The 16,725-nt window shown below is 41.6% G+C and overlaps 1 protein-coding gene across 1 annotated transcript in view; it reads left to right on the plus strand.

Moving 5' to 3' along the window:
- The window catches only part of Csmd1 (CUB and Sushi multiple domains 1), a 1,489,308-nt gene that overhangs the window by 1,348,883 nt on the left and 123,700 nt on the right, over nt 1–16,725 (plus strand). The window contains exons 38-40 of the mRNA XM_005082604.4: nt 8,126–8,244; nt 11,733–11,802; nt 16,498–16,614. Coding sequence (XP_005082661.1) covers nt 8,126–8,244; nt 11,733–11,802; nt 16,498–16,614 — 306 coding nt within the window. The remainder of the gene's footprint in view (nt 1–8,125; nt 8,245–11,732; nt 11,803–16,497; nt 16,615–16,725) is intronic.

The raw sequence follows: 16,725 nt of genomic DNA on the forward strand, positions 1-16,725 counted from the left end.
AAATTTTGCTACTTTGATACAATCCACAAAGATTCCACGAGTAGCCGATAAAACCCTTTGTCATGACAGAGTTGATCAATCCATTAATAGTTTGGTCCTGTTGAAACTGATCATTGTTCTTAGTCCTTGAGTGTCCTTCACAGTTTCAGGCTCTCCCTTTTCTTTTGGGGGGAAGGAGATGTTGATAACATAATTAGTCTGCGATTATCTACTTTGCACATGTACTGTAGCTCTATTAGCATAATTTTCTCTATTCCATGATATTTTTCGTATGAGTCTCTAATGGAGAGACTAATTTCCTCCCATTGCCTGTTGAAGTGAAGTCTCTTCAGGAACCCAAGGTCTTGTGTGGGAATCCAGGACCATAATTAAGTAATGTGTTTGCTTTCGTTTGACTGAACATGACATTATATGGACTATTCCAGGTGGTCATCTTTGTGGCTGGTGCTGTTTGGAGAACTCACATCATTAGTGTACTAAAGGGAATTCAGCCCGTTGCTCTAATTTTACATACCTGTTTTAAATGGATATCACAATGTACTTATAGAATTAGACTTACCACTCACTCTAAGACTGTTGACTCAAGTTGCCAACAGCCTCTATTATTTTAATACATTGACATATTTAGTTGTGCACTATAAAACATATATTTCCAAATCTATGTAAATGTGTCTATGTTCATGATTTTAGTAAAATGTGCATCCATAAAATTAAAAAAGAAAACAACTCTAGAGGACATGCGATGCAATCTACTTTAGCTCCCGTCTGTCCTAGGCAGTGCTGTATTTCTGAGGTAAAAAAAAAAAAATAAAGCAGAACACTTGTCAATACAATGATGACCCAGTATGCAGAGGCACAGCGAGCATTTTTTCCAGGATACTGTTTACTGAGCTCCTGGTGCCAGGAGACCCAACTGCCACTGGGAAGGGATGTCACAGATGTCCCTATTTTAGTAATGCTCACATTGTACACATGCCCAAGTCTAAAGAGAGGAGGACCAAGAAACTGAAACCCAAAACACACTACCTGTTCCATACCTGCATCCAGAGAGGACTCCCCAGTCCTTGTGTGAATGAAGGCCAGGCCTTCTTAATCCAAAGGGACATTCCAGAATTCCCAAACCAGACCATTTGCATCTGAAGGGGGTAGAACATGTAGTTTCAGAGTGCATGGTTTAACATGCATGATGCAGAGCATCTGTGTGTGTGTGGAACCTAGGAAACAAATGCACAGGGACAGACGGCATTTCCAACCTCATGAGTTCCTAAGAGTGAAGATTGTAGGAGCCAGAAGGCACTTCACCCCTGCTCTTCTTCAAATTGGTGCATGAGGGACTTCCCACTACAGAGAGCCTGTGGTGAGAAGGTCAGATCCCCCCATCCAGGTCCCTGAGCCAACAGAGATTTGGGTCCAGCCTTGGGCAGTTTGTTTGTATGAAGCCAACCTGTTTCTTCAGGCTCTACCTCTCCTGTGCTCTGTAGCAGGCACTGCCTCTTCCTCCTGTCTCCTTGAGGGAGTGTGTCTGCCACAACTGAGGTCACCCAGGTACCTCAGCATTGTGTTGGATTCAGAAAGGTTTTTGTTTTATACGTCACCTTTTCTTGTTAAAATAAAAGGGATGTTTTCTTTTTCAGATTTCTACATCTCAAATGGATGGGATTTCTAAATTGCTCTCAGTCAAGGGGTGTTTGTGATTAGGTATTTTAAAATGGCTATTGTTTCGGGTTTATTTTTTAACTATGCTTAGGAGTTTTAAGGGTTCAAATTGCTCTAGGTCAAAAAAGTTAAGTGAATGTTCCCAGGGAAGCATTAAAATTCTACAAAAGACCTTGAGTCTTTTGAAGTACAGTAATAAGCCTTTTAGCAGGGTGGTATCATAATTGAATATTGAGGAACTGACAACCTGTACTAACTCCCCAATTACAGTAATCCTTACAAATATAACTAAATTATAAACATACTCTAAAGACTCATATCAATAATACTCATGAGCACCCCAATGTCATGTACTCATGAAACCAGAGCTTGAGCAAGAACCTCAATGTAAGCCAGCACATTTGGAGAGTTCTCTGTATCCCCAGTGGTGAGTCCTGCACCTCCTCAACGGAGGGACTGTCAATGAGCATCTGCTCACAGTGTGGTCGACTATCTTACACCTGCCCATCTCACCTCTCAGATACATATCTCTGTTCAATCACTCACTCATTTATAACAATTTTCACTACCCAAAATTTCCCTACAGCCTTCTTTTAGGCTTCCTCCATCTCCACTAGAAATGCTTTCCTGATTATCATTCAACCATCACATACCCACCAACGCTTTAACTTAACTGAATTGAGGAACTAGGCATCTTTTAAGGAATGTAAATTCTGGCTTCTTTCTCAGAGAGTTTCAGAGAAGCTTCTAGAATGTGAGGTCTACCGGATAACCATAGGCTTCTGATACTTTTTGTATATAGTACATGCAGCCCAAAGGACTGCTTACAAGTTTAAGGTTTGTTCCTACCTATGATCTTTGGGCATTTAAAAAAGCATGAAGTTCAGTGCAAAAGTACCATCTAAGTCAGTTCCCAAAGTTGTCCTTTTGGGCAAAGGGACTGGGATTTCCCACACTGTTCCGTTCTAGTCTTTTGGAATGTCAGGTCTCAGCCCATTTGAAAAGAGCAAGAGGCAGGATAGCTTTGAAGAAACCTAGCCTTCTTCCTAAACATCTGTGGACAGTCACCTGCTGGCCCAGACCCAGTTCTTTATGCTCTTGCGAGGTGGACCCTGACTACTGCTTACAGACACTGTCAGCTCTAGGATAAAATCTGCTCCTCTCTCCTCTGCTCATGCCTCCACAGTCATTCCTTATCTCTGCTTGGCGCTTTTCCTGTTTGCCTTTGGAAATGTGAGCTTGTTGCTGCTGCTGCCATGTCTGCCTGCTGCCTTGCTTGACCTCTCCATGTGATCATGATAGACTCTTATCCCTCTGAAACCATAAATTCCAAGAAAGCCTTCCTTTTTATTAGTAACTCGGTCACAGTGTTTTATCACAGCAATAGAAGAGTGACTAATGCAATATGACAACCAAAGACCTAATAAATAAAAACAACAGGCATGTCAGACATTATAAGACACTAAAACAAGATAAATGCATTAGAATTCTGGATACGTTTGGCAAAGAAGATACTGTTTCAATGAATCATCTTACTTTACTCAGTGTACCTGCCTGGCCAATGGGTCTAATGAGTAGTGAGGATTCCAGTCAAATCTAAATATCTTAGAATTGCTTACTTTCATTTAAGTAGAGGGAGAAGACTCTCGAATATAATTTCATTCAGTTTACATTAAGCCCATCAATAAAATGTCTACTTTTTGTTTGATTTTTTTCCATTATTAATATAACAAATTCTAGAACAAGGCAACAAAAACCTATTATGGCTGTGGTTTCAGACAAAGCCTGAGCCTCTTGGTTCAGAATTCCTGACACTGCTATAAGCACACACACGTGGGTAGATTTATTTTTGTGTAATTGAGGAAAAGTTCAAGTGTAGTGTTTGACATTTAACAACCCTCGCTGAGTCTAATGGTGTGGCTGTTCTGAACCAGCTGTCGTTCTAGTAAGCTTAAGTGGAGCGATTCCGGAATTTGTGATGGATATAGCTCCATGGTAAAGACAGCTGGCACAGCTGTATTTTTAGTAGTCTTCCCCTTTCATGCAAAAGTGTGACAAATTTAACCAGCACGCCCACCTAGTGGCCCTGTGGAAAGTAGGATGCTTTACTTTCTGCTACAGAGTAGGGACATGTTCAGATGTATGTCTTCGGCAAATGTAAAGTTGTTCATTTTGGTTCATTTCCTCAAGTATTGTTCGTCACTAAAGAACACCTGGTTTCATAACATTAGCATAACAGGAGTGCATTATCTAGCAGGAAAAGTAATTTTTAGCTAATGACTGATATTCTTAGGTCAAAATTATCATCTCTTTATCCCCTATTAAATGATAGATGCAGACTATCCTGCCCCATGTGATATGCTTCTCACAGATGTGTTTTAATTGTTTACACCAGTGTTGGTCACTGTGGCACAGGATCAGAGGCTGGAGCTTAGACAACCTAAGTTCATTTCTCACAATCTAAGGTCAAGGCACTGGTAATTTACTGCCTGTTGAAGACCTACATCTTAATTTTGCAGGTTCTGTGCAGGGCTCTTAACTCTTACTGTGCTTCCTTCCCATAGTAGCTCTGACTCCATTGTAAGAATCAGTGACATTCATACCTAACACTTGTCCCTTTCTAAAGGGTCCAATTTTCAATCCATAGCAATAGAGAACAAGAGGAATAGGAAGAGAAGGAGAAGGAAGAGAGCAAAGGAAGGAGCAAGAGGAGAACATATTTATCTCCATAGGTCTACTCTTTACAACAGAACTACATCTCACAAGCCTTTGTCAACTAAAAGTATTGTCGATCTAAAACACATTTGATACCTTACCTAGTACCAGATGCCCACTATTGTGATCTACTAGCATCTAGTGTTATGATTTTTAAAAAGTGTCATGAAAGAGAAAGACACCGTGCAGTGGAGTTCAAGTGGAGGTTTTTTTTTTCATCTAGGAACAAATGATCATAAAAAGGGGAGGAGGGAGGTAGATGAGCCTTCAGGGACAGGAGCAGCGGGAGAGAGGAAAAAGGCAGAGAGAGAGAGAGAGAGAGAGAGAGAGAGAGAGAGAGAGAGAGAGAGAGAGAGAGAGAGAGACAAAGAAAGGGAGAGAGAGATGGGAGGTAGGCAAGGTCCCATTAAAAGGGAACATGGTGAATAGGCTCAGGTGGTGCTCTTAGTGGCTGTAGCCAAGAGCAAATCCTGTCAGAACTCCAAAGTCAGGCCAATACAGATGCCTAAATACTAACAACTAGAAGCTGTGCAGCTTTATAAAAAGTTTCTTACCCTGTATCATCAGCCCTGTCTCAAGAACAAAATTCAAAGTTCACAGTGTGGTTCTTACACAATGCACATTGGTTAGAGTCTCATGAAGTCGAAAGCCACTTTGTTGAAACGCTGTCAACAGGGACCATATACAGCATGATTGGCATTGCCCTATTTTTCTTTTCAAAACTAAAGGATAGCCTTTTGTGTCCACATAGTGAAACGATGATCCACCATGTGTTGAAATGGTGCATACGTGCATAAGTATTTATGTCCTCGTTAGCTTTAATTCTCAATTTGACATAGCCAAGAGTCATCTGAGAGGAACACTTCTGTTAAGGAATTGCCTAGATCAGACTGTCCTGTGGACATGTCCATATGGCCCAACCCAGTGTGGACAGCACCATTCCCTGGCCAGGTGGTCATGAACTCTAGAAGGCTAGTTAAACATGAGCCCGTATGAATTTGCTAGCAGCAGTCCTCCATAGTTTCTGCTTCAATGTCCTGCTTTAGTTCTTACTATGACTTCCGTCAATGACAAACTGTAACCTAGAAGAATAAGCCAAATGGCTCCCTTTCTTCCTATGTTGCTTTTGGTTTGAGGGTTTTATCACAACAACAGAATACAACTAGAATGTTGTACTTTGAATTCCCTCTGTCAAATACTCCAACTCCAAGTCTGTCTGCTTAGATCTGCTTCGCACCATTTTTGTTGTTAGGTTTATTCTTGTTTTGAGCTCTTCAGTCAGAGAAATATGTTCATGTAAACTTGTGAATTGTAAAGACTACCGGCTTAACCAGGGGCAGGAAGAGGAATGCTCAGTTGAGAAAAATCCTTTAAAGTCATCCAAGTGTGCACCTTCTGCAGACATTCTCGCTATCCTACTGTAAGTGTTTGATTTAAAAGCACATGACTGTCGTGTGCTGTTCATAATCTTTACTTCTGAACTTCAAGTGGACTCGCTCTGGATGTTTCTGCTTGGTTTTGAAGAACAGCAGCCGTGTATTCAGGAGACCTGATAGACTATCTGCTCACCTCCGGCTCACAACATTCACATTTTATGACCAGCAGTAGGTCAAACCATAACTCTACTTTTGGTCAAATTAGGACACTTATCTTTTTAATAGCTTTGTTTCAAGGTCTTTGCTTCCACAGTCAAGATTCATGGGAGATAAAAAACTTCCTTCCTACATTCTAAATCAGATTGAAACTTTATGTATTAGCACATTTTAACAGTCCACATTTTAACATCAGAGTGAAAAAAGAACATATTCATAGATAATAAATTATAAAACATCAAAATGTGTTAGCCATTCCACCACACACACACAAATGGCCACTTGTTCTCCAGATTTGTAAGAACAATCCTTACCTTGTCTTCAAGGAAATCAAGGAACCTATATGTTCATGAACCACCTTACAATGAAATCCTCTGTAAGTGTTCCACATCATCATGTATGATGTTACTTCCAAGTATACCATGATTAGACAAGGAGAGAAATTCTGTCAAAAATCTTGCAAATAATTTTCGAATATCCTCTTCCTAGATGCTGCTGCCTCTGAAACATTAGTGGAGACTTTTCCTATCAATCCGTTACACTTAAATTTGTCAACTTTTGAAACATCAATATTCTGTTTATCCATTTTTGAAATGAAATATAAAATACAATATAGCATAGTGGCCTCAAACACTCAATACCCCTGCCTCATGTTCCTGAGTTCTGGGCTTTCAGACATGTTCCATCACCATGCCCGGTTTAATCAGACTTTAGGTTGTCCTTTTGGTGTTTTGGGAGCTTCCTAGACCTAAGTGTGTCTCAGTGAGTAAGTTATACAGCTGTATGACTTTCCATTACTCCTGTGATGGATCTACTCAAGGCTTAACGTGACATACAGTCCAGTCACCTCTGGCAAATAGTGCTCTCTCAACTCAATGTGCAAGGTAGCTTTGGAAAGGGTATCCTCTCTCACCTGGTGTAGAATGATATTCCCATTTTGGGCTTAGACTCATTACTGAACACTACCCTGCCTGATGCTTGTCACACCACTTTCATTTCACATTTTGATTATTAGTTATATATATTAATATATATGCATATATATATATTTTAAAAAGTAACCAGATAAATGGAAGAACTGAAAACCACTCTTACGTGCACTATGCGTTCTTAGTTTCTAACTTAGACAACTACATAGAGATGCTGAGATGGAGGTAAAGCATGGTGGCTCTTCTTTCTCCATCTCAAATATCATGGTCTCTCTGTGGACCATGCTCAGCCTCATCACACTTCCAAGATGGAAGACTCACCCATCTCACCTGGAGAAATGCTTCTCCTCTTCCGTGGCATACTGGAAGAATGGAAGTCAGCCTTCCCACATAGACAGCTCTGGGAAGTAAAACCAGAGTCTTAACTAAATTAACACAGTTACCATCATCTGTGTTGCCCAAGGTCTATGGTTAGAATGCACCCATCTTATAAAAAACCTCAAATGTTTTGGTTAAAAAAATGCCTGTTTTATTCTGTGAAATACCTCTCTTGTGTATCTTCGTTTTTAAGAGTGATATGGCTATTAAATAAGACTTAGAGTTAATTATTCTGACATTTTGGTCTGGATTTTAATAGTGTATGACAAATTTCTATTGCGATCTGTAGGTACCTTAAATGGAGGCAATTATAATCTAAGGAAAGGAGGAGAGTACAACATTAAATGGCTGTAAATATTGGTCCTGTTTATCTAAGATTTCACTGCCCTCGAGGTTCTTGTTTCTGGGGATGTGAAGAATAGGAAGAAGAGGATGAATGTGCTCTCATATGTCTTTTCCTAAAGAGTAGGAATTCCCAGATTTTCAGACTTGTGAAGTCTCCTCAGAATCCTCAGAATGCTAGAGAGACGATACGAGAACACCACTCCAGGCTTTCCCTGCAGCAGCAAACAGTCACTTAGTTGCATCAGTATTAAAATTGGGGGACTCTATGCTAAGTGTGGAACTGACAATTTTTTATCTAAGAAAAACCTGGATCCCTTACATGATGGAAACAAATTGAGGTAGTATGTAAAAATTAACTTGAAACTTAGATTTAAAACCTTTTGGTCAAACAGCAAGTGCGGAAACCTTTGCTTGTCTCTACAGGAAGTGGTGGGAGGCAAACCTCCTGCTATTGATAACAGCATTGTTGACATTATCTGATCCCCAGTGTCTGTCTTTGTATCCTTCTAGCTGTGGGTCTAGCTGCATGCCAGGAACCTGTTCTCCCGAGCAATGGCATCAAGATAGGAGACCGGTACATGGTGAATGATGTGCTTTCCTTCCAGTGTGAGCCTGGGTACACCTTGCAGGTAGGCACCCTTGGGGTTGTGAGGGAGGCTCAGCATGGTCATCTTTGGTGTTCAGATGTTCTTGCTCCATGCCATGTCCATGCAGCCAGTTTGCTTTCTTCCCCTTGTTCTCTGAATGAGCTATCAGTGCCGAGTATAACCATCACTAGAGTCGGATTTTAAATGCTGAAGTACTTCGGCAGACCTAACCATTGTATTTGTCACAATTATTTTATTTCAAAGTTGTGTGTTCTTCCCATAATCATGCAGGCAAAATAATTCTATCAGTGAATTACCACCAGATGCCTTGGTTATTTTCCCCACAAAGAGCCACTCATTGATTTTCAAGAAACACTATAGACAAATTTTGCTATAACTTTTTACAGTTTTTTAACAAAATCATGTAGAAATTTTCATAAGCATGTTATAAATGGGCAAACAGCAAGATGAAGGTTTTTCTATTTTCCATGTACTATTTTAGCCATGTGTTACAAGAGTAGTAGTCATAACTGACCCTATTCATGTTTGTACTATTCACGCAATTAATATCACAAAGTAATTTCTTATATGTTTACCAAAACAAATTTTATGTCTTCCTAAAGGAATGTCTCTGAAATAAGTTCTGCTCCTAACTTCATTGAACAGATTGAGTCAGAATCCAGTTAGAGGTAAAATACTATGCAATGAAACAATGCCACTGTATAGGATTAATCTCTCCACATACATTGGGTAAGCAACTATACCAAGAACCAGGGGACAGCACCTAGCAAAGCCTATCTCAGACTACAAGACCTCCCATTAGTCCCCACAAACCATGTGACATGAATTACTTATGAGCCCTTTGATTGGAAGAAGCATCGATTAAAGCCCCAGCATGCTTCAGTACATGGAACATGTAGATGTTAGCAGTATAAAGAAATGTTGTTATATAAGCAAATAACTACATGTAGTCACTTTCGTGAAATCCAGACTGTCGCTCACAGTCCTCGGATCTTGCTTGGTGCAGCATTAACCATATGGACTTTACACACTGTGGGTTGTAGGAACTGAGCTCCCGCACAGAGTTCTGTAGCTCTGTGACAGAAACAGGTGCTTAACCCGGCATGGGGAGAGTAATCAGGGTAGTGCTTCATGACAAGCGTTGTACTTGCACTTACCACAATAGAGAGAACTCTGTGGCCTGTACCATGAGCTCCACAGGAGGAGGCACCTTGGCCTACTTCCACGCACTTTTTGTATGGTCTTTGTTCCTTGGCTCTTTGCTATAACTGACCGGGGCTACATAGATACAGTCTACTTTGCTCCCAGGAGATCTGTATTTCAGTGCTGTGTCCTCTTCTGATGTCCATGCTCTTTCGTGTTGAAGATGTGATTTTGCTGCTTCTGTTAGCTTCTTCTTTAAAATAACAGTTAAAGACCTTGGAGAACAAATTCTCTTCCAAACAAGAGATTTCCTATAACATAGGATTGATAATCTTCCTAGACAAGTCAGCCTACGAACACATATAAGATTGCTTCTTAGCTCTGCTTATCAAATATAAGCGAAGCCATTGTCTTGACTGTGAACAGTAATGAGTTTGGAGTTTTGAGGGAGTTATTTGTGAATATCTTGTAGATATCCACAAGAACAAAAGTGGATGCAGAGGCACTTTTATTGCTGACATACCTTGACTAACACACTAATTGCTCCACACATAACACACAGATCACACATTGTCCCACAAAGGAGTGCAACTAATACAGTTCTCACAGAGATGTCTATGACATGGGGTGAGGCTGATAGATATTCACTATTGTGCTGCCAATCATGAATACCTGGGCTACCTCTGAGACCAACCCTACATAGATGTGTTATCATGCTCTTCTGAAACATAAAAATCCAAAACTTACTCTTTTGGTAAAATCTTAAAGATAAAAACCTCCAGGATCCAATTTTGTATTTGATCTATTACACAAATTTTGTTTGAAATCACTCATCCAAATTGTTTATGTTACTGTCCACAGTAGAATATGTTCTAGATTTGAAATAAATGGCAATTTTACTGGCAGTCTTCAATAAATATCTTTAAAGGTTTTGCACTTTATGCCTAACCATAATTCAGGAAGAAATTTATTAAATGTAATTTAATGGGCCACAGGATATATAAACACATCCACTTAGGCATCAGACTGTCTTGTTGAAAAACACATAGTTTCAGTAGGACGTGCTGGTGCATGCTTTTAGTCCTAACACATTGGGAGACTAAGGCAGACCAAGAAGGAGGTAACAAAAACATTGACTCAAAATCAAACAATCTAGCTTAAGACAATGACTTAGCGTACATTTGTTGAACAGACCTAGAAACAAAACTGACTCTTCGTTCAGAAATTTTTTAAATTGCCAGGAAGAATGAAAACAGAAGTTAGATTTGTGGCAGAATAATTAGTTTTGGGAGCCAACCAAAGATGCAAATATATGCCTCCTGGGTCACCAGTGTGTACAGTTTTGCCTCAGTCACTTCAGTGTCACTTGTAGGTGGTAGCTGAAATATATGACATGAGGAGACATGGCAGAGATGGCCACGAAGTCACAGGAAGGAAAAGTAAAATGAGAAGACCACTGAAGGGGTCTTTTAGAGCAGTGGTTCTCAATCTGTGGGTCTCGACCCCTTTGGGGTCAAACAAGCCTTTCATGGGGGCTGCTGAAGACCATCTGCTTATCAGATATTTACATTATAATTCATAACAGTAGAAAATTAGGGTTCTAAAGTAGCAGCAAAAATAATTTTATGGTCGGGGTCACCACACTATGGGAAATTGTCTTAAAGAGTCTCAGCATTAGCAAGGTTGAAAACCACTGCTGATCTGGAGCCTTCATTTTAGAGAGAGTTCAGCACAGAGCATCCTCACGAATCTCTCCCCTGTTATTTAGTCTTTAGAAGAGGAAGCTCAAGTTTTGAAAGTGAGAGGTATATTAGTGCTGTCTTGGGGAATCACAAGACCCTGAGTTGTGAGGGTTCATTTCAGCTCAGACAAATAGAAGCTATGAGCTGCTCTCCAGTAGACCAGGCAGGGTCTACTGATCTGCGTGTTATACTGCGAAGGTTAGACCGACAGTGACCATGTACAGCTTCTGCAGATGCAGAGTCAGGAAAGTTACCCCCAAATGGGCTGGCAGAAAATTCTAGCACTGCCCCTGTCCCTCCATGCCATTAGTCACCAGTCACTCTCACCTCAAGCCAAATGCCATGATGTTACTCTTGCTGGGGGAAAGAAGACATTCTTGACCCCATTTGATTTGTCCTCCTTGAACATGGTGAAAAGTCACCCGAAATGTTGCCTTTTTACACAGTCAAGATTTTGTTAGTCAAAATGATCTTGTCTGTATTAATTTATTGATTCCAAATGAGACTCATGAATGATAGTCAGAGTCATGGTTTTTAAAGGGACATAGAGAAGTCCCCATAGGATTCGTTCCTAAATACTGTCCTGCAGTTAACAAACAAGCTTGGTGGTTTTCTTTTCAACAGGGACGCTCACACATTTCCTGTATGCCGGGGACTGTACGCCGCTGGAATTACCCCTCCCCCTTGTGTATTGGTAAGTACATCTTGCATAGCCTGGCTGAGTGACCATTATTCAGGCAGCCTGCTTCACCCTATGCCCTTCGCTGTCCCACTTAAAGCACACACTGTCCCTCTGGAAGCACACATTGTTGGAGAGCACGGTCATGTGGGGTAAAGTCACATGAATGCAATGAGAAGCTCCCTGCGAAATTCAAAGTTCAGCTTTTTTTGGGAATGGGAGGGGCTATACAAGGAAGCTCTGATTCTCCCAGCTCAAGGTGCCAAACAGCTCAAAACCATGCCAAAATCCCCATTTATTAATCTACAAAGGAGGGTGGTAACAACTCTGACAGGCTGAGTGGTTTTTCTAAACATGCTGTTAGCCTCGGGATATGCATGTTTGTAGAAGCCAAGCTCAGAATTACCAGCAAGCCATTGAATCTCCAGAAATCCGCATGTTGTATTCCACATTGAAGGGCCCGGTGGCGGCTATGTGTAGGCTCCCTTATAAGCACTGGACAACACACTGCCTGTTGAGTGGAAAGAACCTGTGCCTGAGGCCCAAAGCATCTAAGTCCAAGTCACCCTGCATCCAACCACTTCACCAGAGCCATAGGATCAGCTCCCCCAGAGTTTGTGGGTGACATCGCCATCCTGCAGTCACAACCAGTGTCTGCCTTCTCCTAGACTCACCCCGGAGACTGTGCTCACCTCCTGTAGTTCACTCTGGTTCACTGGGCAGCTGGCATGACAGCCTGTGGGCAGCAACAAACCCAGTGGCAATGAGCTTGTTGTTATGCAAAATGTTCTTAAGTTGTTTATCATGCAGTTTTAAACCCAGCTTTTGATTGTTTTCCTTTTTTGCATACACGGCTGTCAGATAGTATGGAGGGGATTTGGGTGCTCTTGAGTTTGGGGCAAGTCTTAACATTACCTGTCAAATTCCTACTCTCTGTCTCTGGCCCTTGTGCCTGGGTTAGCTGGCTGTTCATGCAGTTTAGAACCGTTAGCATCATTTATGTTATCCTCTTACAACCCAGAGGTCTTTGACAACAGGCATACCTGGGTCATCATGCAATTTGTTAGACTGACATTCCAAAATAAGGTCTGTGTCAGTGTCTAAGAGCCTGGCTTTCTATGGAAGCAGCTCTCTGACAATTCCTGAGTCTCCTGGGTCCCCCCCACACTGGGCTCAGCTGTTGTCACATTCAGATCTCTGGTGTCCACATCACACTCAGGCAGCCCCTGTTGCCTGGGACCTGCTGGAAGAGAAAAGACCGACCGTGTCCGCTAGTGAAGCAACTTCCAAGCTTGTGACACATTATCCTCTGGGCTGGTCTCAGTTTTAGGACTTACTCTGTTGACCATGATCATACAGTGTGCTGGTCCACAAGGTCAACAAGATGATAACTGTTGCATGCTTCACTGGCATCCCGATCCCCCTGCTTCCCAAACAAATCTTAGCTAGGCAATGATTTTGAAGAATACACAGTTTAACTGGCTTGACTGTGACTGTGTGCAGAGGATAATGTACGGCCCCAAACATGGTGAGCAAACAGAACTCCATTCTCTTTAGTGGCCTTGCTCGGGAAATAATCCCCATCTGTGTTCTCCATCATATTCTCTTCCAAGGGAGCATTCTTCCTCAGAGACCAGTATTTTATTTGTGACACACGAACATAAATTCCTCTGTTTAACATGCCTTCCACACCAAAAGCTCCTTGTGTAAAACAGAGGTTTATATCCCAGCCTTGGTCTGGAAGAAGCCAAAGGATATCCAGGAACCTAAAGATGCTTACAAAGAGCATCCGTCTTCCTGCAAACTACCATTCTCCACACTTAGCAATTTCAATTCTTTCAACTCTGAAGGTGAATTGACTTCCAGTGTACATATTCAAATGAGGGCATTGTGTTTGCTCTGTGCTTTATGAGACATTGTTTTATTTGAATTTGAATAACTAACTTACATTAGCAAGACATGTGACTTTTACATGTTCTCTAATATGTTTTTTCTTTTATATATATATATTAGCAAACACTGAAGTTGCATCAACATCTACAATTTTTGACAAGGCACGCAGAGAGATCCCCCATTGTCAAAACTCACACATGGCTGCGTTGAGCCTTGAAGACTGACATAAGAAATCAAAGCATTTTGTAGCTGTTAGCTCCAGATTTATCTGAGCTGAAGAAGTTAGGAGTCTGTAGAGAGATAATATTTTACTCCCTGGCTTCCTAGAAGTCTCATGTCCTAATTCCTTATAATCGCAGAACTAATGGAGTCAAGGTACATAAGCCACTTTCTCATGGAGTGCCAGGCTCTGTTCTCAGTGCTTAACTAAGGCTGACTGTTTTTAATATCCCATCAAGCCCTGGAGGGACAAGGCAGCTTGCCAGGGCCCCCATCAGTTCCTACTGGGGCAGGTGGGACTGGAGACTTATAGCACTGTGGGGTTTTCAACAGCATGTGGCCTGTGCCTTGGCATAAAAATACATCTATTGTGTCCAGAACATGAAAAATCTGCACAAAATAAAATGTATAAACACAGGAAAATGCAAAGTCCCTGATGTTCTCTAGCAAGGCTTACCTGTCTCTTGGAATGCAGCATTTGCATTAGGCTGCCTGCTGAGCAGGAGGTGGTATGCCTGAGGAATGAACAGGAGGAGAGGTTAAAGGGGCTCAAAGAAACTAGGAAGTAGCCTCTGCTTGGCCATTAGGGAACACAGCAAGTCTGAGGCTGAAGAGATGGCTCAGTGGTTAAGAGCACTAGCTGTTCATCCAGAGGACCTGAGTTCAGTTCCCAGAACCCACATGGTGGTGGCTCACAACTGTCTGTAATTCCTCTGTTGTACATATCAGTTACATACATGTTACATTGGCATATGTACTGCCAAATTACTCATATGCATAAAACATTTGAAAACACAGCATACTGGCAATGGGTCTCTCTCAATATCCCATAGCAAGGTAGATAGAATCACAGCTTCAGGGAGTTCGGGTCTCAAGTTCATCAGCTTGCCCTTTTTATATGTACAAGGTTGACCTGTGCTGACTAAGAAGACACCCTGTGTCTAGTATCTAGATGCTCATGGGATCCAGCACACTGCCCCTGTCCTATGTTCAGGATGGATAACAACATTGAGGATGGCACCTGTCACTCCATCTTGGTGCCATCTCCTGCTTAGGATAACTGTGCCAATCTTCCTCCAAAGGGGTGGAGATTCCATAACAGATGTTTATCATTCATGACACTGGATTCTTTTTTTTAAATTCATACTCAAAATCAAAAGGGCCTTCTTAGAACAGTCACCATCATCAGACATTCATCTTCCTGTCTCTGTGGCCATTTTCTTTGATCCTCCTTGTGAGTGGTACCATAATCCCCATCTTTCAGCTAGAGGGTCCTATATGGAGAGATGCTTTGGTTTAGCTGATACTGGCGTGGCTTCAGCCCAGTGCAGGCCCAGACACCACACATGAGGTGTCTGCACATCACACATGACTCTCACCAGTTTAAAGTTCCCTTCTGGGCTACTCTCTAACTTACAGACATGCCAGTGTCATCTGAGGTGGCATCTAGAATCATAACTCATAGCAGAAGAAGATACCTTTAAGTTCTTGCGGTTGTTTTTTGAATATAAAGAATGTTTAAAGTCAGGTCTCAATGGCCTGTCTTGAGCAACTAACCCCAGTCTACAGAAGTTGGCTTTTACACATTTCCTCACATGAAGTTTGCACTTATTGGGTAAAGAGATCTAAACTTAATGACTGAAAAGAATTTGAAAATTAAAAGACCCTATGGAACATGTTCATGGCTTTCTGGCAGAGATTTCTGAAAACATGAACTGAATGCTTAGAATAAGAGAAATTTCTTTACATTATCCTCTAGATAAGAGGTGACATCATTTGCCTTGTTAGTTGAATATACATAAAATTGTCTTTTTAACCCATCACAAATAGTCAACCCCTAGGGCTCCTGGTAAACCAGCCTTGTGGCTAATGTAAACAGATGTTTGTATTGTTATAAAATCAGCCCTGTTTCTTTACTGACAAACATCAATCAGACACAACAGAGCAATGTATGCATAATTAAAATACAGAGACTTTCTGTCTTCATGACATGGAGTTTTCTGAGATAAGTGGTTGCCATGGAAGGGACTCCGAGGACCAGGTCTACTAAGGACACTGGGACTCCAGAACCAAATGGAGCTGGAGCATCCTGGAGAAGAGAAGGTTTTCCCAGTGGTGAACCTTCAGGCTAATTTCTTATTTTATTGACATGTTCCATCTGTCATTGGGTGGGTGGCAGATACCTGAATATCAGGCTTTATGACTGCTGTGAGGCTTCAGGGGTGGTACTCATTTTCCACACAGTAGGAGCCCAAGTGAACAATCAATAGATAGGTAGCAATACTACCGCAAACAACAGCTAAAAGTCAAAGTCAACTTGATGCCTGTTTGAAATGTACTGTTAGACCAGCTGACCTTGCTAAGAGCCTGTAGTGCCAGAAGGCAAGGGGAGAAGACTCTTTATTCCAAAGTATGCAATAGAGAGGAGGGAAGCTGGGCCCCTCTCTGACCAACATCCATGGTTCTCCATGACAGGCTGTTTCTAGGCGCCGCCTGTGGACTTTCTCTTTTCCAGTGTGGTCCAGTACGCCATGTTAGGTTAGTTGTCCTTGCTGAATACAAAACTCTAGGAGACTCCTGTCATTTTGTGTTTAACAGCTACCTGTGGAGGGACACTGACAAGCATGAGTGGAGTGATCCTGAGCCCAGGGTTCCCAGGTTCATACCCCAACAACTTGGACTGCACCTGGAAGATATCGCTGCCCATTGGCTACGGTGAGTGAGCCAGGAATCGTTCCACCAACAGAGTCTCCTCAAGTGACTAATGTGTGATGATCCACTGCCTTAACTGTGTGTTTAATTGAAAGTAGATTACAGATTTAAGCA

This window comes from Mesocricetus auratus, unplaced genomic scaffold, assembly GCF_017639785.1.
Source record: "Mesocricetus auratus isolate SY011 unplaced genomic scaffold, BCM_Maur_2.0 Super-Scaffold_100031, whole genome shotgun sequence".
In the NCBI taxonomy this organism is placed as follows: Eukaryota; Metazoa; Chordata; class Mammalia; order Rodentia; family Cricetidae; genus Mesocricetus; species Mesocricetus auratus.